Here is a 22,940-nt window from a genome sequence, read left to right on the forward strand (position 1 = left end):
TCCACCAGATACAAGTCACTTCAGCCTGATACTATGGCAATATATTATAATGCATTATTAGAATGGCATTAGTATATTTTAATGCATATGTTCCAAAAAAAAAAAAAAAAAAAAAAAAAACTGTATAGGCTTTACTTCATATTCAGCACAACTGAATAAAGCCAATCATCGCCAGTGGAGTGCAAGAACTCTTAGTATTAACACCTGAAAGTGAGTATATTCTATTTGAAAAGTGCTGTAAGAAAATTCAAGTTCAACATTTGCCTTCTATAGTAGCCACTTCTCTAAAACAAAACTGAAACAAAAAATCACAACTTTGCCTACTTCGCTTCAGTGTTTACCAAGAGTAGCCCCCTGGAATCCCAGATCCTAGAAACCAGAGAAGGTGCCTGGAGAGAAGACGACTTGTCCTGGGTAGAGGAAGATTGGGTCAGAGAGCACCTAGGGAAACCTGACATCCACAAATCCATGGACCCTGATGGGATGCACCCCAGAGTGCTGCGGGAGCTGGCAGATGCCATAGCTAAGCCACTCTCCAGCATCTTTGAAAGGTCCTGGAGAACGGGGGAGGTGCCAGAGGACTGGAAGAAGGCCAATGTCACACTGGTCTTCAGAAATGGCAAGAAGGAGGATCCAGGCAACTACAGGCCAGCCAGCCTTACCTCCATCCCTGGAAAAGTGATGGAGCAGCTCATCCTGGCTGTTGTCTCCAAACACATGGAGGACAAGAAGGTGCTCAAGAGTAGTCAGCATGGATTCACCAAGGGGAAATCTTGCTTGACTAACCTGATAGCCATCTGTGATGGAATGACTGGCTGGATAGATGAGGGGAGAGCATGAGAGCTGTGAGAGAGGGTGGATGTCATCTATCATCTCCCTTGACTTCACCAAGGCTTTTGACACATCCTCCTCACAACATCCTCCTGGGCAAGCTCCAGAAGTGTGGGATAGATGAGTGCACAGTGAGGTGGATTAGGAACTGGCTGGATGGCAGAGCTCACAGGGTGGTGATCAGCAGTGCAGAGTCTAGTTGGAGGCCTGTAGCTAGCGGGGTCCCCCAGGGGTCAGTCCTTGGTCCAGTCCTGTTCAATTTATTCATCAATGACCTGGATGAAGGCACAGAGTGCTCCCTCAGCAAGTTTGCTGATGACACGAAACTGGGAGGAGTAGCCGATACCCCAGAGGGCTGCGCTGCCATCCAGAGGGACCTGGACACACTGGACAACTGGGCGGTGAAAAACCTCATGAAATTCAACAAGGCCAAGTGCAAGGTCCTGCACCTGGGGAGGAATAACCCCAGACACCAGTACAGGCTGGGGACTGACCTTCTGGAGAGCAGCTCTGCGGAGAGGGACCTGGGCGCCATGGTGGACAACAAGTTGACCATGAGGCAGCAGTGTGCGCTCGTGGCCAAGAAGGCCAATGAGATCCTGGGGTGCATTAAGAGGAGCATCTCCAGCAGGTCGAGGGAGGTGATCCTGCCCCTCTACTCAGCCCTGGTGAGGCTGCATCTGGAGTATTGTGTCCAGTTCTGGGCTCCACAGTACAAGAGGGACGTGGAGCTGCTGGAGAGAGTCCAGCGCAGGGCTACAAGGATGATCAGGGGCCTGGAACATCTGCCCTATGAGGAGAGGCTGAGGGAGCTGGGCCTGTTCAGCCTGGAGAAGAGAAGGCTGAGAGGGGATCTAATCAGTGTCTATAGGTACCTCAAGGGAGGCCGTGAGGAGGATGGTGCTGGCCTCTTTTCAAGTGGTGGCCACCAACAGAACTAGAGGAAACTCTGGAGATCTTCCAAACCCACTTGGACGCAGTCCTGTGCCACATGCTCTAGGTGACCCTGCGTGTGCAGGGGAGCTGGACTAGATGACCTCTAGAGGTCCCTTCCAACCTTAAGCATTCTGTGATTCTAACTTTGTACCCCTCCCCTCCCTTGTATACATACAGTAGATCACAGAAATGCAGTGAAGCTAAAATCCAATATATTAGCAATGTGATTATGCACTAAGAGTGTGCAAGATGAGGTTGCAACTGGTTTCTAACAGCACTACCTCAAGACATCAGATGGTCTTTCCAAATCCTTATCCTTTACTGTTGCTGTTTTTGCCTGAACTTTCTGTAGCTCTGTCTCTACCACTATTAATTCGCCGGCATTTCTCTTAAGCACAGTTCTTGTGGGAACATGCCCACTGGGGAGGGGGAAAAATTCCTGAAGCCAAGAAGCGGCTGGAAGGATTTGAGAAGCCACTGGAATGAGAGCACAGATAACCGGACAGCTTCCCAGCATGGATTTTTAGTTTCCACTTGGCCAGACTGACATTTACCCATTTGTACTAATCGCAGTCCTTGGAGGAGCTCCAGATTCTTTAAGACACTGAAAATTCACCCTGTGGTTTCCCTCATTTTTAAGAGGCAAAGGCAAATACTGCATTATCATCAAGAGCACTAATTGATCCAGACGCAGTGTAAACTAAATTAATGGGGCTGGAAATGCTGGAAAAATTAAACACAGCATTCTTAATAAAGCTGAAAACAGCTTAATAAAGCTGAAAATAGGATCCAAGCATCCTAAGGCATGTTTATTTCTGTTTAAATAAATGTCTTCCTGTAGACTGTTATCAGCTCAGCAGGAGTCTTACAAGAGAGGCATTTTTCTCATCCCGTGCATTTTAAGTTAAGTTTCTATGAAGTTGAGCCTGCCAATCCATCTAAGCACCAGATATGTGGCTAAGTAACACTAAAAGGCTGAGAAGCGAGCTTCAGTGCTGAGCTCCGAATCCAAACTACCCCTGGCACAGCTAAAAGAGACTTTGGCCTTCCCATCTTCCAGCCACTTACTGCACATGGAAGGATGGACACGTCCAAAGGAACAGGAATCGACCCTTATTAGAAAGATTTTCCTTTTCCAATGGATTGTTGAAGCCCTCGGTGGGCTGCAAGGTGCCAACTCCATCCTTTGCTGCTGCAAAGAGCCCCCGGGCATCAGCACAGAGGCCGCAGCGCTCTTTTCCTCTTGGCAAAGTCTCCAAATTAGATGTGTGAGGAGAAGGCGCCCTGGTCCTTCAGAAAACATTTCAAATACAGGCTCCTTGAGCTGTTTCTAAAGGGGGGGGGGGGGGGGGGGGAAGAAAAAAAAAAAAAGACCATCTGGGCTTGCAGAGAATATCCAGCCTTTGAGATGCTTTGGAGCTTGGCTCTAAGCTCTGCAGAGCGCAGGGACAGGCGCATTGTATTTCTCTCTTCAGAAAGCGGCAAACAACAGAGCAGAGAGGGGCGGAGGGAGAAGAAAATGACATAAGAAAGTCTGGGATAAGAAAGTGAAAACCTGGTAAAACACACAAAGCAAAAGGGGTTGCTACTGGGTACCTTCCATTTGGTGGAAGACCAAGCAGCAGGAGAACAGAACACTGTTGGCTATGCAAACATCTCTTTTGATACTTTGCCTGAAAAATAATCAGAGGTGAGTGCTGACCTGGAAAGGCACAAGAATCCCAGGCAGGGAAGGACTAAGCTGCCGTACCCAAGGCTGCACAGGAATAAAAAGAAAACGCAGTCTCTTTGGAAAAAGGCACCAAGGACAAAGCCGCTACCTCATAACATCCGTGACGCACATAAACACAAAGCATGTCTAAAAGAAAAGAGTTTGTAAATATTGTGACTAAAGTGTAGGCAGACCACAGTGGCCCAGATTGTGCTCAGAATCAGAGCGCTCAACCCTACAGATTTCACCTGCAAAGAGAGAGACAAAAACGCTGCCCTGCTGCTTTTAGCAGGTACGAATTTGACAAGGAATTTCCAATCCAGCGACTAAAATGCCAATGACTGTGCTCCCAAATAAGCATCTGAGCTGGCAGCCGAGTCTATGGTACAATACTGGAGTCCAGAAGGCCACTGCATGCTGCTCTCTTCTCCTTTATGTCACTGGCACCTTTCCAACAGAAATACAGCACTGTTTAGTTACAGCGTGGCCTCTTGTGCGTTTAATGACGGCCACAGATGCACAGGGCAGCTATTGGAGTGGTACAGTGCTGTAATAAAGCTAACATCATATATTTTCAATAGGCAGCGATGCTCTTCCCCACAGCCCAGTGCAGCTTTGACCAGTAGACATCACCGATGGGCAGAATTCAACCACCGAGCTGAAAACCTGGCTGGATCCACATCTGGAAGACACAACAGCTGGAATGAGCCTGAACAGGCATCTCTGGGACATTCCTTACCTCAAACACATTCAATAGAATTTAGGTCACATCATCTTGGTGGTCCTTTCCACACTAACATCTATCATGCAAGTGAAAAGATTTAACGAACAAAGTCTGTAGAGCCTTTGTTTCACTCTGAGACCAAAATATCCAGCATCAATTCTGGACCATGCACCGCTGGCCCAACAGAAGGTCTGGATCTTCTGGCAGGCCAAGATGACCATCAAGCACATCAAATAGGAGCCTTAAAGGGTAATAGTGACTTTTGGGGAGGGTCCTGATCATTTTGTTTTCTGAAATCATATAGTCAGCTGTATTTTCTTGACCAAAGGCACTCAGGAGGCTTCTGCATTAGGCAGATAAAGGTAAAGTTTCATCTTGCTGCTATTTATATAAATGGTAATTAAAGGAGGGTACAATCACTGAACCCGAGTCCCTTCCCAGTATTTTTGCACATCCCCCTTACCAAACAGGGGTCTGGAAAAAACCCACATTTTACTTCTACTGTTTGTCTAGCACAGACCATGTTTGGCTCTTTTGAGAAAACGGCACCTGGAAATATAGGCAGGAAATGCAATACGTGCCATAAGAAGTCAAAATTCATCTATGTAACTACTCAGCTTCTTAGCAGAGACTGCAAGGTAACATCCTATACCTTCTCAACACTCACCTGCAAAGCATCACCTAAACATCAAGCTCCCACTGGCGAGACACCAAGAAGAGGGAGGAAGAGGTAGACACTCTCATTCCCCAATGACATAAATAACAGGACTGCTTTCTGCTGGACAGAGATGCCTCTAATTGCAAATACTGCAACAACAACAAAAATATATATTTAACCCATGGAGGCTATTTCTATCATAAAATATTTCCAGGATTTTTTAAGAGGGATATTTGCCATTTTCCAAAGACCCTGGCTGAAAATGTTAACTAAACTGCATGGTCCAAGGAGAAACTGCAGGGAGGAAAGTGACTCGGTTCCAGCCCAGCAGCCTCCTTGCAGGGCTGGTGGCAGGGAGGGAAGGACAGCAGAGCACAGAAGGAATTCCTTTATTGGGACTCCCTTTTGCCTCCTGGCTCAACCCTGTCTTTTCAGCCCTCCCCCTGCCCACGTGGCTGGTGGGCACTGGAGCCCTGGTAGCCCCTTCAGTCAAAATCCATGCTGTAACCAACACGGCGTTGCAGAAAGGAGAAACGTGCCCCGGCACTAGATGCTGTCTTAGCTTGCTCTGAAGCATCCCCAAAAACCAAAACATGTTTTCCCAAGACACAGACTGCATTTCCTTCAAAGTGAGCCTGGAATACTGCTTGCTCTCCTGCCTGCAGCTGCCTGAAACACTGGTGGCTTTGGGGAGCTTTGCACAACACCTCAGCCATCTCCTTCATTGCCCCTTTGCCGCAGCAACGTTTCCTTTAGCACATGCCCACTTTTTAGTCCCTTTTGCAACAGACATTCATTTACATCTATTTTACATGAACTAAATTTGGCATTAACTGTAGTAGACCAGATGCTTAAATGATACAAGAGCTGCCTGCAGTGCTCATAGTTATTTACTGCTCTGGCTTGGGCTCTATTGATTGCTAAACACTTGCATATGTGCTGGTGAGATCAGAATTTTTCCGGTAAATTTTATCCTGCAATTTTTGTTTTTCCTCATTCAGACCAGGTCACTGTCTTCCATTCTATTTTGGGTTCACATAACTCAGAGGAAAGCAAGCCATAGACAAACATCAGTTTAATGTATGCAGGCAGTATATTTTCCAAATGAGAACATGATGAGGGACAGGGAATATTTTGGTTTTTGCTTTTTAAACTATGAGCTTAAATTAGGTAGATCCCACTTCTTCATTTCTTGCTTTAAAGACTGTTGCATACGACATTGCACAGAACAGCTGCACTCCATCAATAGATGGAGCGAGGCTTTTTGCATAGGCTTCGCTTTCCTTTAGATGAAAGACTAGGGTAAACATTTTCTCTCATTTAGATTTCTCTAGCACAGATACATGATTGATGGCAGCCATTTAAAACAGCTACATAAACTGGCATCTTAAGCCACAACTACCACCCCATTGATCACATCTAACTTAGCACATGAAGCATATTCTGAGGAGAGACAGATTCCTGCTCCATCTCACCTGCCTCATCCACTCATCTGTGCTACAAAGAATCTCCGGGTTTCTCTAAACTTCTATTTTCTGTTCAAAATAAGATATCAAAACCTTTTTTCATTTGCAGCTTTCCCTGAATAGCTTCATTCACATTTTTTGATTCAACTGCATTTAACAGGCTAGACTTCTTATTCACTATTTCAATTATTGAACACATATGGGGAATTTGTTTAAACGCACACCTTTTTAACCCCTTAAATGAGTACAGTTTACCTAGAAAAGTCACCGCTTGTCAGTTTACACTTCCTCGTTAGATCAACTATGTCTTTGTTCTGCTAAATGCATCATAACCTTTCACTGTCAAAGTTGCTTTGTACCCGTGTTGGGGAATCATTTCCCTGGTCTGGTAAGGGACTTTGGGTTGCAAGACACCAATCATACCAACGTTAAATAAGACAGGGGTGTCAACCTTATTGGACAAATAGGATCTTATTTGTCACCAACTAAATTACCCTGAATCTAGGAGGAAGAACTCAGCCCCATGCAGGGCTAAATGGTGCTAGAGCCAAAGGTCTAGGAACAGGCCAAGCTGTTCCCACCCCAGCTATTGCTGCAAGTCAGGGTGACTCAACCAGGCTCACCAGGGGCATGTGGATAATGTGGGCTGGGCCCGTGTCCCAAATGAGCTGCTTGGTGTGAAATACGGTCAGATACAACCTAGGATCATTCCTCATGGAGATGATGTTCCACCCCTCTTCTGAATGCGCACACAAGCAGGGAACACCAGGACTTCACTGAGAAATACTTGGCAATCACTGCGGTGGCTTTTAATGCTTATCAGCCTCACTCCCACTTAACTTAATAGTGCCATCCTTTAAAAAAAATATATAGTGTCGTCCTTTAAAATCCTCTTCCTCCTCCTTGATGCTAATCTCTCAGTGAATTGGTACACGGTAAGAATCTCTCCTCTCAAAGCCTCATTTTGCTGGGCTAAAAAAAGCAACTCTGCGTTAATCCATTTTTATCAGATGGATTCTGCATTGCTGCAAACATCTTTGCAAATCCTCTCTCAACATGTTCCAAATTTAAAGTCATTTTTTTGGAGCAGCTGAGGCAGAACTGTATACAACATCACCTATGAGGCCTTGCATAATATCTTGCTCAAAGATATTAAAGCTTTTCTGCTTCTAGCAAAAATACCTCACTTGATTCCTCAGCTGCATCACAGTGGCAGCTCACACAATCATCCAGACCAACACCAACTTATTTCATGTGCTATTTTGAATTGAGAAGCCCCAGTTGTAGAGTAAAATTCCCTGTAATCGGCTCCTAGGAGTTCTTAGGTTATTATAGTATTTAAAGTGGATGATTACTCTAATCCAGAAGGTCAGATAATTCTTCCTGGAGGAGAGCTCAGGGTGCAAGTCTTCACACAAAACCCATAAGTCATCATTAACATGTTAATTGTTCCAACTAATGAGGTGTTTTGAATGGTGACCTACCCTCTTTAACAAATCTCAGTACCCAGGCTCCGCTGGAGTAACCCCCTGCCACAGACCTGGGCCCAGCAATACTTTGGCCTGCAGGGATCAACTGACATGAGACTGAACCGACAGGCTCTTGGAAAGAGAGAGAGAAAAATCTTTCAATAACCACAACAAAGAACTTCACCCAAAGACAAGAGCTTGTGAGGCAGCGGATATCAGAAATCAAGGACCCTCTAAAATCTTCTGGGAACCAGGCTGCTAAAACAGAGGCGGATATTGCACATTTCCCCAGAGCCAAATGCAAAGAGAACGTATAGAGGGCAGCCATAAGCAGCCCTCAAACAGAAGCAACAGACTTTCTGATTTTAAGTCCCTGCCTCAAAGTTCAGGAGAGCTTCATCCTTTGCACCAAAACTCAATGCACTTGTGTATTTTATGCAGAAGTTGCAGTGATGAGGAAGCCCACTGAGTGCAAAGTTTCTTATTGGCAGAGATTGCTTTTTAAGATTACTGTCATGCCCATGGACAGCAGGAGCCTGTCATTCCTTTTCAATCCCATATACAATTTGCCACCAATAAAACAATGCCGCGGTCTTCTGAGCATCAATCTTTCTAAGTCATGAGCAGCAGCATGCAGCAAAACCTAAGTAAATTTCAAGGCAGAAAAAAAAAAGGTTCGTAGGGAGCTTAAATATTCAATTCTTTGGCTTTTATCATCTCCCATGAACACAACTAATAACATATAAAACCATGGCAATGCATGAGTAACCAAGCAGGGACTGCGAAGACAGGAGAGAAAAAGCGTAGTTCAACTTGAAAGCTTATTTTCCAAATGCCTAGACAGCACTTCTAAGCAAGAAAAAAAACAGTTATAATCAGGCCATAGAGACTTGATACACTCCTGCACTACAACTAGGGAGACTATATATTAGCTCATTAACAGCACCTTCAAATATGTCACTGCTTTATCTGAACAACATTGAGTGTCTTAATAAGAAGCATCAGAGATTTGTAACCATGGCCAAGACCCGCATGCTACGTTTGAGAAGAATTTCTCTAGTGATACAGCATTATTGCAAGGAAGCTGTGAAACGTGGACATCACAGAGCACAGTGTTAACCATGTTATCACCCACTGACATCACTGCAGGCTACAGCAATCCAGTTCAGAAAGGAACCATCCGTCCTACCAGAGCTGGGTTTGCCTTCACAAACATTTGTGAGCTTTCCTACCTTTTTTTTGTGTGTGTGTGTGTGTGTGTGTGTGTGTGTGTGTGTGTCTGGGAGATAATTTCACTATGTAACACAAGCTATAATAAAATCTCTCTCATTTACAGTTGCTGAAAATATACATCAGGTAACCATTCTGCATTGGTAGAGATGACAAGGAGGAATCCAACTGAATCACAAATCCATGGAGACGTTGTCAATGATTACAGGCCACTAGTTCAAAATCCCTCTTTTGCTCAAATTTTGAGATTTCCAGACCTTACTCTGTACCTATTGTTGGAAAGGAAGAACATAAAAAACTGCACTCCCTGGAACATGCTGCTGCTGTAATTCCAAAGCAGTTTCAGGGTACAGTTTCCTTTCCTTCCCCCAGCTCCAGCTTCTGCAGTGCCCTTTGCTGCACCACAAAGCTCCATTGTGCAAGTTGAACAAAGGCAACAAAAGCAGCAGTCAAGGTTTCAAGGTTGTGTCATTGTCACTATGTCACTGTCTCCAAAATCTAAAGTTCCCCAGTCTTGGCATCTATTTCAGCAGTCATCCGCAAAAGAAGAGTTACACCTCCAAGCTAACAAGCTTGTATTTACTTACCTCCACTCTGCTTGCTGCACAAGGGACATTATTTGCCACTGAAATGTTTATGCCCTCCCTTACACCCAGCTTCTCCCTCCTTTTGCTGAAAGGAAAGCTCTTGGCAGCTCTATTCAACTCAAAAATCACAACCTGTGCTAAATATAGACCTTCCATCATGCAAAGACAAGGCCAAAAACAGAAGCAACAATAAGACGGGCTTAGTTTACGTGAAAAGTTGCTGCATTTGTGCTGTTTATATCCAGACTCCGAGGAGGAGGAGCAGTTTCACCCGATATAAAATAGAAGCATCAGTTGGAGGAGGAAGATCTGCTGAGACACAAGACAACCCCCCAGGGAGAGGGATCCCAGCGGTCTGCGTGCAGCAGAGGAGCAAGTAGAGCTGTCAAGAGCCAAAGCAGCACTACAAGGGTCTGCATCCATCACCAGCTGCTGCTCCACGGAGATCACTCCTTTCTGCACACACTGGGACATGAGAAGCAACAAGCTTTTATCAAGAGGGCCGTGTTCTCTGCTATTCCTCATCTTTTTTTCAACGGCTTGCTTTAAATCAGCTGCTTTATCCCCTGCAGTGGTAGCACCTGGAAACACGCTGGAGCTGAGACAGATCTCGAGCGCCTCAGCACTAAACCTGGCCTTGCCCGGGACGCTCTGGAACCATCTCTGCATGAGGCTACATGCTCTCCATAGCAGATGTTGCTATTTACACTTCATGTCCATGTTGCAGCAACTCCACAGTGGGGTAAATTGCTACATATTGCATGGAAAAATGTCTCTGGAGGCTCACCCCAAAGCCTAGTCTTGTGCACCACTATAATTGACTTGATTTCTAACGTCCTAAGGTCTAAGTCCTTCTTTACATTTCCCTCAGCTGCTACTGCTGCTATTTGTTTTTTCTACCTGGCCTAATGTAGATAGAATAGTTCCTTTTTACTGTTGGGCTACTCAGACTGTAAGGCTTGGAAATTCTGCTTTTTAAAGTTCATACATTTTAATTTAAAAAAGTGTAAAATACTAGACTTCCAGACATAATTAATCCTAATGCACTGCTCCACATCAGAAGCTGTAATTAAGTTTCAGTATCTCCTATCGCTAATAATCACCCAGCCAGCAAATGCCATGGACAAATTCCTTCCCTTCTACCCCTAAGGTGCTGCTGCCCCACTACTTAATTGAAAATTAAACGTTTTCTCAACATACAAACTGGCCACACTTGTACTCCGATTTAAAGTTCACAATTAGAGATCCTTCTGATACTAGCGAAGAAATAATCAGCTGAAAAATATCTTTCTTGAAATGCGTCAAATTGACATTCCGCGACCAACTTTTTGCGCAGAACTTTGAAACTCGAGTTTCCAGCCAGAAGCTGGAAGCAGCAGCCAGGGCCTTTCTTGAGAAGAAGAGATGGGAGGTGAAGGTAGAAGATGAAGACACATGAGAAGGCCCTAAAGGCTCAGGCTGATACGAAGATGCACTAGAGGGGGGCACACAATAATTCTTCCACTACAACAGACCGTAAAACAAAGTAATCCTTTTAGTTGAGTCCCAGTAACAAAATCTAATAAAAATAATTGACAAGTAATTTTCCAAGTTGGTTGCCAGTCGCTGCAGACTGGGGCCTCCTGGGGTTTATAGCCCTCTCCTCACTAATGTGATGACAGTTTTCCTTTTTATTGTCAGCAGAACACTAAGGAAAAACTGAATTGAGGACTTCTGCCTTTAGGACTGTCAATCTAGGTCTCAGCTGAACTCCATCCACTACCAAAGAAAAAATCCATCTTAAAATAATTACTTACTTGGTCCATGGTGCTTTGCTGATTTTAAAACAGGAAATATTTCTCTAAACGCTGGGCTTCTTATGTCTTATTAATTTAATATTTGACTATTCATTTCATTTCCCAGCATGGATTTTTCCAAAAATCAGTAACCCAGTCACAAAGGCATCCTTCTGCCCAACGCGCAGAAAGCAGCAATGCCCCTCAGAACTGTAGGACAGCCAAAGCGGAGCGACTGCAGTGGTGAAGCAGCATTTTATTTTGAACTCCGGAAGACTCAGGAGAAAAAGTGACCTTAAGATATACTCTTTTACTGGAGCTGGCAGAAAATAAATGTGCTGCAACAGTTAATACTTTTCATTGTGTGCAAGAGGAAAGCTTAAGCCTCTGCTCTACAGCTCAGCTGCTCGCAGGATGAACCAATATCAAGGACACCCTTGGGAAAAGCCACAGGTCCTGCGTCCTCAGCAGAGGTTCCCAGATCCAGATGGCAATCATTTGGAAACTAGAAAGAAAATTAAAAAAACCACAAAACAACAAATAATCCAAAATAACTCCGAGGGCTGCAGTCTGCCCACTGGCCAGGTCACTAAAATTGGAGAGAAAAATATGAAAGACAAGGAAGGAAACAGAAAAGAGCCAACACGAAGGAAGCTGCTGCCTTGCACTGCCCAAGTGGTACCAAGTGCTAAGCGCTCCAAAAGGTGCTGTGCACCTTCAAAGTGGAGCACACTTTGTGTTTAGCTACTCAACACTTTCACATGCAAGGAAGCCAGAGTCACCTCTTCTTGATTTGTAGGTTATAGCTTGCCCATCTCTTGGCGGGTAATTGTGCAGCTCAGCAAACGATTGCTACGTTGTGCTGAAATGCACATGGATTTGCTATATTTCATTTAACAGTACAATTAAGCACGTACAGTAACAGTACAAATATGTGTTTTGGCTTCTAACGTACATTTTTTCAGCAGCAGCTTTGCTATAAAGCTGCGTTTTGGCAACCTATCTGTCATAATTCAAACATAACAAGAACAGGGCAATCGTGGTGCACAAATGCTCCTTTCAGCACTATTTAAATGCACAACTGTATGGTGAGATTAAGAAACGTGACCTCTGATTGCTGAGGACCAGACCTGAACCTTCCCAAATGCCAACAGGGATTGTGGACTTGGAACACCAAGATCACATTTAACATGCATCTTAATGTTGTTTTATAGCCAATACTCACTTCCTTGCGTCCCTGAAGTAACGTAATGAAAAGTCATTTCTTGTCAGCTGGATGGAAAAGCAAATGAAATCCAAATATCCTGCTGGTTGAAGACATTTTCATATGAGCTATCTCCAATATAATTATCACACATTCATGAGAGTCTCACCTGACTTACTGGAAGACTTGGCAAATTAATACAGTTTAACGAGAAATACCCAACATGACTAAACAAAAGCTGATGAACTAACTGGGGACTTCGATGAAAAGGTGGGTAGGCTGGGTAAACCTTCAACAGTAAGGCTTGTAATTAAATTAGCATCTTAGCTCCATAAAAACAGCGAAAACATGACAGAAAACACTAGTGAATTTTCAGGTTATTAAAAATGTGTCATCGACAGGAACGTTTCTACCTTCTTCCTTTTCAGGAATAAGGCTTCCTCTGAACACGCATTCAGTCCTCAGGGCCAACATCTGTGCCCATAAGTGCTTGCACAGACGCAAACTGAGGCATCAACCACCTACTACTGCCTGTGCTACAAACTAGGGTGTTATGAGCTGCAGGGTTAACACAGTTCCCCTAAATTAGAAGCATTTCCATCCTCAGAGCCAGTCTACGGATGAGAGAGGTGCTTAAGTGGCTCAGCTAAGTGGAGATAAACGTTGACTCTGCAGGACATGGAGGTCATGGAGGTGAGAAACACGGACACGAGCTGTGACAACCTGGGGCAATCAGCCCTGCAGAGCATTTCAGCATTACAGGATGCTGCAAATAAGCAGCAAGAGCATCAGCCCACCTGTTCTTCAATCAGCACATCCTTCATCAAGATGCCATTTCTCAGGACACCCTCCCAAGTTCATTAGAAGTAACAGTTTAAGTGCAGCAGTTTGAAGCATCACCTGCCAAATGCCATTTTCAAGGCAAGAACAGTCTATCAACCCTCTTACGTATTACTTAACACATGCCAAGCATGCCCACCTAAAATCCGTATTCCCACCTGGAATCCCAATCCCCTAGGTCTGCTATGACCTAGGAGACAGTTTGCAGTGCTTACCATGATCACAACATGAGAAAGAATATTAAAGTTTAAGCGAGGATTGAAAAATATTGTTTTTAGATCCAAACCCAATATGCTAGGCTTGCTTATGAGAAGCTCAGTCACAGTCTGCAGCGCAGTTTATTTGTGCTCAAGGCCAGCATATTTCTCCCTGACTCTCAGCACACAGTATTAGAAAGGATTTTGAAGCCTATATAAAAACTCCACAGCTTAGAAGCACATAATAAAAACACCTGAAGTTATTTTTCCAGATGGATATCATGCTTCTGTTTAATGCACAATCGTCACTTTTAAGCACTCAGCGTGTGCGCACATACAAAATACTATTTACAAATGTGTATCATCCACCTTTATCAGTGGCAGTTAATTAAACTTGTTTTCATGTACTCAATTTCATGCATTAGGTGTAATTTACTGTATCACTAGGCATTACTCTCTCTGTAAACACTCAGACCAACAGGAATGCAAATACAGAACAATATGTAAAGCATAAACACAGACGGGAAGATCCAAAAGAGCACCTGTGTGCCTTGGATGCAGTGGGTATAAAATTTAGATAACTACCTCCAGAAATGCCATGTAGCACAGCTCCTTATCCTCCTCAGCTCATCTCCTGCAGCCCTCATAGACGCTTGGGACTCACAACCCTCCTGTCCTCACGCACAAGGGGAATGAAGGCAACCCCCTCATTCCTGAAGGTTTGGAGCCCACAGCTCCATTGCTTCCACCACCAAAAAAAAAAAAAAATAATAATAAAAAATAAAAAAACCCACTGTGGAAAGGGAAGCAAGAGAGAAGGTGCCAGCTCGGTGCCCAGGAAGCAGGACCAGGAGGACAGCAAGCGCAAACAGGCTCAACTGCCTCAGGGAGAAGGTAGAGCCAGAAGCTCCAAGACAGGAGACGTTCGTGGACATGTGGGTCAAAAGGTCTAAGTGCTCTGTTCATCAGACCTGGCCGCCTGAGCAATCCTTGAATCCTCTGCTTTTGCAGCCACAGAAGAACAAGCAAACAACAGGCCAGGTCGTTTGGCTAAGGACCATCAGCAACCACCTAAGGATTCCCATCCACTTTTATTTTGGCACCAGCCACTTCCCTCCGAGATCACTGAAAATCAGTTTTTGCATCTTCTCTTACAACCTAACACTGTCTGCATCAAATTCTCATTTAATTCAACTTAATTTAATCCAGGAATTGACTCTTCTTATAACATAGTGCTTCAAGTGACCCCTGAAGTGACCCTTGCCGATAAAGTACCAGCTTATTCCATTTGGGAAGGATTCAAGGATAAGGGATAGGTGGATTTGGCCATTCAGTTACCCTTGCTTCCAATTCGATTAATCCCTTGGCTATGAATGCTTACTGTTTACTGTGTCATACAAATCTAGCCACACATACCCGATATGAAATAAAAAAGTAATAATTATTTGGGTGGTTTCATTGGAGTCAATAGCTTCTTTTAGTCAGACATGTACCCTGTTCAATCAGGTTTTAAAAAAACTCAAAAAACACACACACATTAAAATCTTTTTCACTTGCCTGCCTCCTAAGGCTAAGGGAATACACAGGACTGATTTGATTACCTCAATCTTTTGTTGGGAAATACCGTATATCATGGCAGTGCCAGGTAACTATTGCTTCCCTTGGTCTGTACAAAAGGAGAAAATACGAGGTGTCAGGAAAACAGCACAACCATGGACCTCAATAATAAAAATGGCAAATTAATGGGCACCCATAAACTGCCATAATTAACACGGGGAACGGATATTGCCCACTCCAAGTCTGCCAAGTGGCCCACCAGCTCCATGTCCAGCTGCTTTTTTATGCTATCCCAGCTACAACAATGGATTATGGACGTACACAAAAGGCATGGACACGCATTGCTTTAACTCTGTATTTTCTTTTTTAAAGCAAAGATACATTTGTGAATTTTATACCATTCCAAACTTTCAAGCCTTGATTGAAGTGCCTGCATAGCATCTAGCTTTGAAATAAATATCTATTGTTTGAAGTTCGGCTTAAAAAAAATATCCAGCCTGACAATCCTCCTCTTTATATCCACAATTGGAAAAAGAAAGGAGAAAAAAAAAAAAAAAAAAAAAAAAAAAAGAGAGACAAGCTGCAAGCACCATCATCAAGGTGACACACTAAGATGCTTGAGTATTTATTAGCTGAACAACACAGGTCATGCAGCTTTGCCCCTTAAGGGATAAAGACAGACTCCTACTTTCTAATAACATAAAGTGTGCGTTTTTCCTCTTGGATGACTGAATTTCAGCTCATGCTGGAACTCAGGACACCCTTCAACTCCCATCCCTCCTGATTTGCTTCATCTTCTCACTCCCTCTATATGTAATGTGTTCTAAGTGACTTGAATTCAGATCCTCATTGGAGCTTGTGTTCCAGGAACTCATTTGGACGATTAAAGAAAAAGGCAAATGGTGCTTTGAAGATTGTTAAGTGGGATCTGGAATAGCTTCCTTCTCACTGCAACACTTCTTTCAGGTATCACTCCGAGAACACTGCTTAAGCTTGCCATTAGTCTTGTGCTTAGCACATGCTCGCTTAACAGAGCCACATTTTTTATTTTTATCGTTGAACCTTCTCGATAAAAACCTCCGTGCGCACCCAAGGGTGCCTCCACTTTTCGGCACGCTGCAGTTGCTCAAGCACCAGCAGCACTGTGAAACAATTGCTAATTGGGTTTTTTTTTCTGGTTAGTAGTATGCAAATTGTGCCATCAAGGATCCTGCACAGCTTCCGGATTTGCCATTCCCAATGCTGAGCAAATAAAAGCTGGGAAACCAAGCAATGTAGCCAATGCAAGCTCAGTTAGCAATACCTATATGCTTAGTGCTGTGTGACAAAGAACTCCTTTACACACGGGTTTGCCCGCGCGGTGCTGATTGTCTTGCCAAAAAGAGCAACTGCAATGCAAATTTTACTCCTGGGTGAGATATTTGTACATACATTTAATATTGTTTTACTGCTGTTTAGACGTAACTGAAAGGAATTCACATTAGTCCCAGAAGGTTTGCACGGCGCAGCACATTTCACAGGAGACGCAGGGCTCTGCACTGCAACCGCGCGGGTCAAGCCCGCTCTACAACAGCTTCTGGGCACAGATATTTCAAGATGCTCCTCCTAAACCGATTTTTCCCCACCTGCCATGAGAAACATCAAGTCCTGCATTGTAAATAGTTGCAAGGCAAGCACTGCCACAGACACAAACCGGCTGCACCACACACGTCACAAGGATCACAGATTTCCAGCGCCCAGTGCTGCAGGAGGCTGCCCAGGAAGCGTAGAGCTCTACTGTCAGAAGCACCAAATGAGTTCGTGGCACATTTGTGGATTGAAGCATCATTTCTGCTCTAATTTCAGGGTTTTGTATTGACAAGAGAAAGAAAGAAAGAATTTGGACAGCACTTGTATGTATGAACTGTTGTAGCATCATTAGAAAGCTTCTTTGCTTCAGGGGGCTCTGGATTGAGCTACTCTGCAACACAGACCTGGAAGAGGCTATACCTGCTGCACTAGTATTTACCCATGGAAATGGCCTTGAAGGGAATGGAGCAAAAAAAAAAATGTAGGCATTCAGGTAAAATCTTTACGTTTTTGCTTTTATGAAGTATGCATTTAAAAGAAAACACTGAATACTAAAATAGCCCCAGAAGCTATACTGCAATGCCCTGATTTCAACTAGGAGACTTTATCACCGAATAAAATACATAAAAGAGGAAGAAAGTGCACGTTCTTACACTCTCACCATAAAATGCTACTGGGTCAAAACAGCTCAGACATCAAATATGATTTCCCTATATAACTGAGGACTATCCGGGAAGTCACAGGGAATGTTTCTGTTAACTTCCTATAGTTCCTCTGTAACTTTCCCACACATTTTATGGGACCTTGATCTGAGGAGGACCTGTTGATTCTGAAAGACAAACGTAAACCAAAAGAGCAGGAGACAATGAGCAACTGAGTCAACAAGAGGGTCTTGAAACCCACAATGTGAACCGTGAATCGGGTTTGATGGTTCACAAACAGTCTTGAGCAGGTCTGTCAAACTCTCAAATTTAGTTACACAAAACCTATTTGTACCTGCATGATCATGTTAATTCCCTTGCAGATTAACGATTTTTTGCTTCCTTTTCTGCAGATATAGAAGACTCTCTCAACTGGAGCACTTCATCAGTGAACATTAATCAGTGCTACACTCTCTTGCATTAGCTGTATATCCAGAGCAGTTAGATAACCTCTGTCACACAAGAGATGAGGTTCCCAATTCTGACAAGCTGCATTAATCATGATCTTTAAATCATCTTTTTCCACAACTCATGCACATTACTAAATCACCTTGAACAATTTTTCACATGGAACAGGATCTAATCACCAATTGTCAAGACCGTCACATTAGACTGCATAATGCACAGATATGTATAGCTTAGCTTAACACAAAAATAATTACTCCTGAATTTCAGTGCTTCATAGTATGGAGACTAGATCATGATGATCTAAGGGTAGGAAAAGAATAGCTTAAATCATCTTAATTCCATCAATATTCACGAAAGCATTACAGTCCAAAACCAAGCCCAGAACATTAGAACCAAAGCAGCTTAACAAGCATGCGGCAAATCACTTACAAAAGGGGATTAGAAAGCTTCAAAACCAACACACAAGCATTACAATTAGAGTGAGCGTATAAAACCTGATAGCATTCTAACCGTGAACGTAAAACAGAGATTCTTGGACTCAGAGATTAAAACATTGTGTTTTTGATTGTATTAGTGCACGGGATTTAAGACTGCAGAACAATCCACAGCTTGAAGCATACTGCCTCGGTGCCGAGTCTCACCGTGCTAGTTTTACAGCCATAGCTCTACCAGAACTCCCACATTTCACTACTGCACATTTGTTACTTGTCACTTCCTAAATCCTATCCAAGATGCTCTATCCAAAGGTGTGCCTTAAGGCTTGCCACGTTGTCTTGCACATACGCACATGCATCTATAGCCATTCACTATGCATTACATACACCCCATTATACAAAGTTCAGAATAGTAGCAGGTGAACGAGAGATCAAAATCCCAAAACGATTCAAATCTTCACATTCCTTCACAAGACCCATCAATGTTAGCACAAAACACTCCTCAGCAGCAACCAAGGCTGTGACTAAACACATCAGGCACTTAAAGCCGTGCAACTAGGGGCAGACTTTGCTCCTTCCTTTGCACTCCCATGGTTGCCTATACCCTATCCATAATGCACTCCAGCTCTCCATAAGGCTTTCAACTCCACCTGCTCCACCTCTAACACTACTACAATATGCTTTTATAGCAAAATATCAGCACATGGGTCTTACACTGCAGGCATTTGGAAAATTCGTCTACCTTACTCTGCCGATATCAAGACAGACGCGGACAACCCGGCGCAGAAATAACCACCGAGACTCATTTTTCTTCAGCTCTTATTATTCTCGTTTTTTTTTGTGACTAAGGGAGGATGAAAATTTCTTTGTCTTGACTCATCTACTTAGTGCACCATCATTATCATATATTAGCCTATGCATAAAGTGTAAGATTTTTCATGGACACTTATTTCAAGCTATAAAGCTACGGAACATGTCATATTAAGCAGCACATGACCAAAAAATTCACCATTTTGGAAGTAACCAAAAAAATGCAATTATGGAAAGCTCTCAGACTGCCATTTGTCCAAACAACATGACCACGCAATTACTATTTGTGATTAAAACAATAAAAAAGAAGCTGACATTGATTTACATCAGACAAAAGTAATTTTCAAGCTTGTAGCATGATCTGAGTACTCGAATAAAGGCTCCACATGGTTATTCCTGCTATTTTATAAAAGGTGGCAGTATCTGTTAGCAATCCAGCTGCAAATACGGATTTTATGAAGGGACTGTCAGTTTGTCAGTACTGACCACAGCCTAGAAAACACATTTAAGCCAGATATGTGAAGAACGAGAGTTCTTCACATTAGGAAACTCATCTGGACTTCCAGAGGACACTAAAAGAAATAACCGATTCCATTTTTAACTTAAAAATAATGGCTTTCTTTAAGACATCACTTTGCCCTGGATTGCAACACCTTAAGCATCTCCTGTGAAATGCTGAGGTCAATATAATAGAAGAAAAATCCCATACTCTGGCAGAAATAAACTGCTCTATGAGCTGAATACTAATTACCCTATACACTGTTTTGATTTTTATTTCACAATACCCGACGCATATCTGCGCAGGCACCAGTCATATTGCTCGCATTTGGTTTAAAGTTTATGACTGTAACTATATCCAGCTCATTTAATCATCCTAATAAATCTCCATCTCCGTAGAAGCCATTAAGGCAGGCATTAAGAGCATACTGAATATACCTGTTAAAGAAGTGACACAAACGAAATATAAGAGTATAGTGAAAAATGTTTGCATTTGTCTAAGTGGTAGCCTTCATTTTGCTCTGCCTTAGTGAGATGCATCAAAAATGTTTTTACAAATATCTGTTTCAGGAGACAGGCTCCTGTTTTACGGCTGAGAATATTTAAGGACTTTGGTTTTTTCGCTTTTGTTTTTAATTTTTACTCTCCCAGGTAACACTAAGCTAACCATAGGGATGACTATGGGCAGAATTTGATCCTATAAAACCAATATTCACTAAAGGAATATTAAGAGGTATAAAGCAAGAAAACAGCTGATCGCAACAAACCTTTGATGGCGACTTGTACTTTATTCATGCTGCAAAGCCAGATCTACAGCCCCCACAAAATCTGGAGCAGGCTTTTATTTTAGGCACGCAATCCCAAACATCATCAAGGATCTAGGGAAGCTCCCTGGCATCGCAAAATCCATTCAGGCCAAGGAATTCACCCCAAATCAGTGCAAGGGTATCCAGACCAAGAGGAGACAGAGCAGCCTTAGGACCTTCCTGCATGGTCCCTCCTGGCAAACCCAGGCTATGAAGTGTCACGTCCCACCAGCAAGACCTCCGTGTGTCTCTCTCACCTACAACTTGCTAAACCAACTTCTATCCCTTTATCCCTTTTCCATTCTGACCTGGCTTTACACTAGTAAATCCTCTCCCTGTAATGACAGCAAAAATGCTTGGGGGCCCTAACTTCAACTGAATCTGTTAATTCTGCAATATATTTGGGGGATTTCAGTAAATTGGCATGGCATGAGCCTGCTTTCAGCCACCTACAGAGTCTGCTATCTTTTGCATCACACTTACTCTTCAGTATTTTTTTCTCCATAGAAAAGAACTCGACACATCTGTAAATTCTGAATCCCTCTCTATTCAGCCAGTTACCCCTCTGCCTTTAATGCTACAATTTCTTCCAGCCAAGCCTTTCCTATTTTAATTCTCATTTTCTGAAAAACTCTATGGTATCATTTATCCGATTCAGTGCTCTGCCAAACCTCCTCTCTGATAACACAGTCTTAAAACCTCCTCTCATCCCATTTCACCCAAGCCACCTTCTTTTCCCTTCTGTCCCCCCAGATTTTACCATCTGACTGGGATACTACAGCATGAAAGAAATTGAGGACAGGATTACACCCACAAAAAATAAATCTCATTGAAGTCTGTTTTTATTTTTTTACACTGTTGCACTGCCTTTCTTGGTACTTTTGTACTTAGTATTTTGTTTTCATTTCCGTTTTTCTTTCTATTTTTACGTCACTTAAAGTACAGCAGTATTTATTTTCGGAGAGAAGCATATTTGGTCTTGGTCTGCTTCCTTTTCCATTGCTTTCTTTCCTGGCAGTTTCCACATCCAGCCTGAAACAATCTAGCTCTTAATTACAGAGTCTACTCTACTACACTCATGATAAAGTAGACAATTTCTCAGGCATGAAATCTATTTTACTTGAGAAATGTGACAGCCTGATTCTACAGGCTTCCCCCCGCCCCACTATTTGCTTTTGTCTTCACATTTGATTTTGTTTTGTTTTCATCTCTAAGCCAAAGCAATCACAATATTCATATCCAGATGATATCTGCTCTTTTCATTTCTCCCCACTTCTCTCAAAAATGCAAACTTCACAAATTCCTGCCAGAGTAACTTCATTATATTTAGCAATAGTGCACCACGCAGTTTTATCTAAATGCACATATCTTCCCTTCTAAAATGTAATACAAGAAAGCAAAATATTATTAAAGACCTCTTTGAAGTGTTGATGGGTGCTCCTGAAATCAGCAGTGAGTTTTGAGCACTTTGCACCAAGTTTTGGGCATGCCAACCAAGGAAGGGCACAAACGAACTACTCAGAACATCTGTGTTTGAGAAATATGCCTAATGGGTTCATCTTGCTCCATTACCCTCAGAAAATAAAACTAGCGGTGCCAAATAGCCCTGCTGTTCACCGAGACGTCCCCAAAACAGCATTTGTCCACACTGCAATTTATTGTGCAACCCCCAGAAAAGGCAAAAAGCAGCATTTTATGAAACTAATTAATAAATCACACAAGAGATAAATAAGCAGCACTTCCATGATGCAGTCCATCCTCAGCAAGTTGAAAAAATGCAGACCATTCTGTGCCTTTATATATAATATAAAGTATCTGTGCTTCTTTCTCCACAGAAAGAAAACGGCTTCCCTGAACACTAAATCCAGGTGTTTCTTGTGTACATTACAGTGAAGTCTACCAAACACACCTTTATAGTTAGTGATAAAAAGGAAGATAATCCCTATCCTGATCTGAGTAGTCAAAGTACAGTCACTTGATGTTAGCAAAGGCAATTACCCTAATTTCAAAGGCACCTAATTAAGTTGTAAAAGCTAAAGGTGACAGCACATACTACCCCCAAGTTCACAAAACAACAAGCAGCACCTAAAAGCTCAATGAAACCATCTGAAATGACAGTATTCACTGCAAAAAAAGTGGAAAGACTTTCTTTGCTCGCATTCCAGAAATGCTTCCTTTCTGCCACGAAGTCGCCCACAAATCAATCCCCATCGTGTCGGCGCGCAGTACAACTGCTAGGTGATAAACGGGACGGTGACTTGTCCACAGAATCCAGTCATCCCAAGTTCCCGGAACGCAGGGGACCGTCAGGAAACATTACCAGAGCGGGCAGTTCTCGGGGCGTTACCGACCTACCTCTGCAGACGGTGCCGTTGCCCACGTAGCCGGGCTTGCAGGTGCAGCTGTGGCCCCGGACGGTGTTGGTGCAGATAGCGTTGTCGTCGCAGCTCTGCTCGCCGCTGCCACACTCGTCGTGCTCTACAGGATTAAGAAAAGGCAGCCAGGTGAGCCCCAAGGCAAGGCAGCGCC

The 22,940-nt window shown here is 43.2% G+C and overlaps 1 protein-coding gene across 1 annotated transcript in view; it reads right to left on the reverse strand.

The window, feature by feature from the left end:
• Positions 1-22,940, reverse strand: part of LOC104572452 (protein kinase C-binding protein NELL1) — a gene marked incomplete at its 5' end in the record, with an annotated part of 206,787 nt that overhangs the window by 57,129 nt on the left and 126,718 nt on the right. Inside the window, one exon of the mRNA XM_088534207.1 lies at positions 22,767-22,889. Coding sequence (XP_088390333.1) covers positions 22,767-22,889 — 123 coding nt within the window. The remainder of the gene's footprint in view (positions 1-22,766; positions 22,890-22,940) is intronic.

This window comes from Tinamus guttatus, unplaced genomic scaffold (assembly GCF_059628265.1).
Source record: "Tinamus guttatus ecotype Peru unplaced genomic scaffold, ASM5962826v1 Tinamus_guttatus_pri_ptg000546l, whole genome shotgun sequence".
Lineage (NCBI taxonomy): Eukaryota > Metazoa > Chordata > Aves > Tinamiformes > Tinamidae > Tinamus > Tinamus guttatus.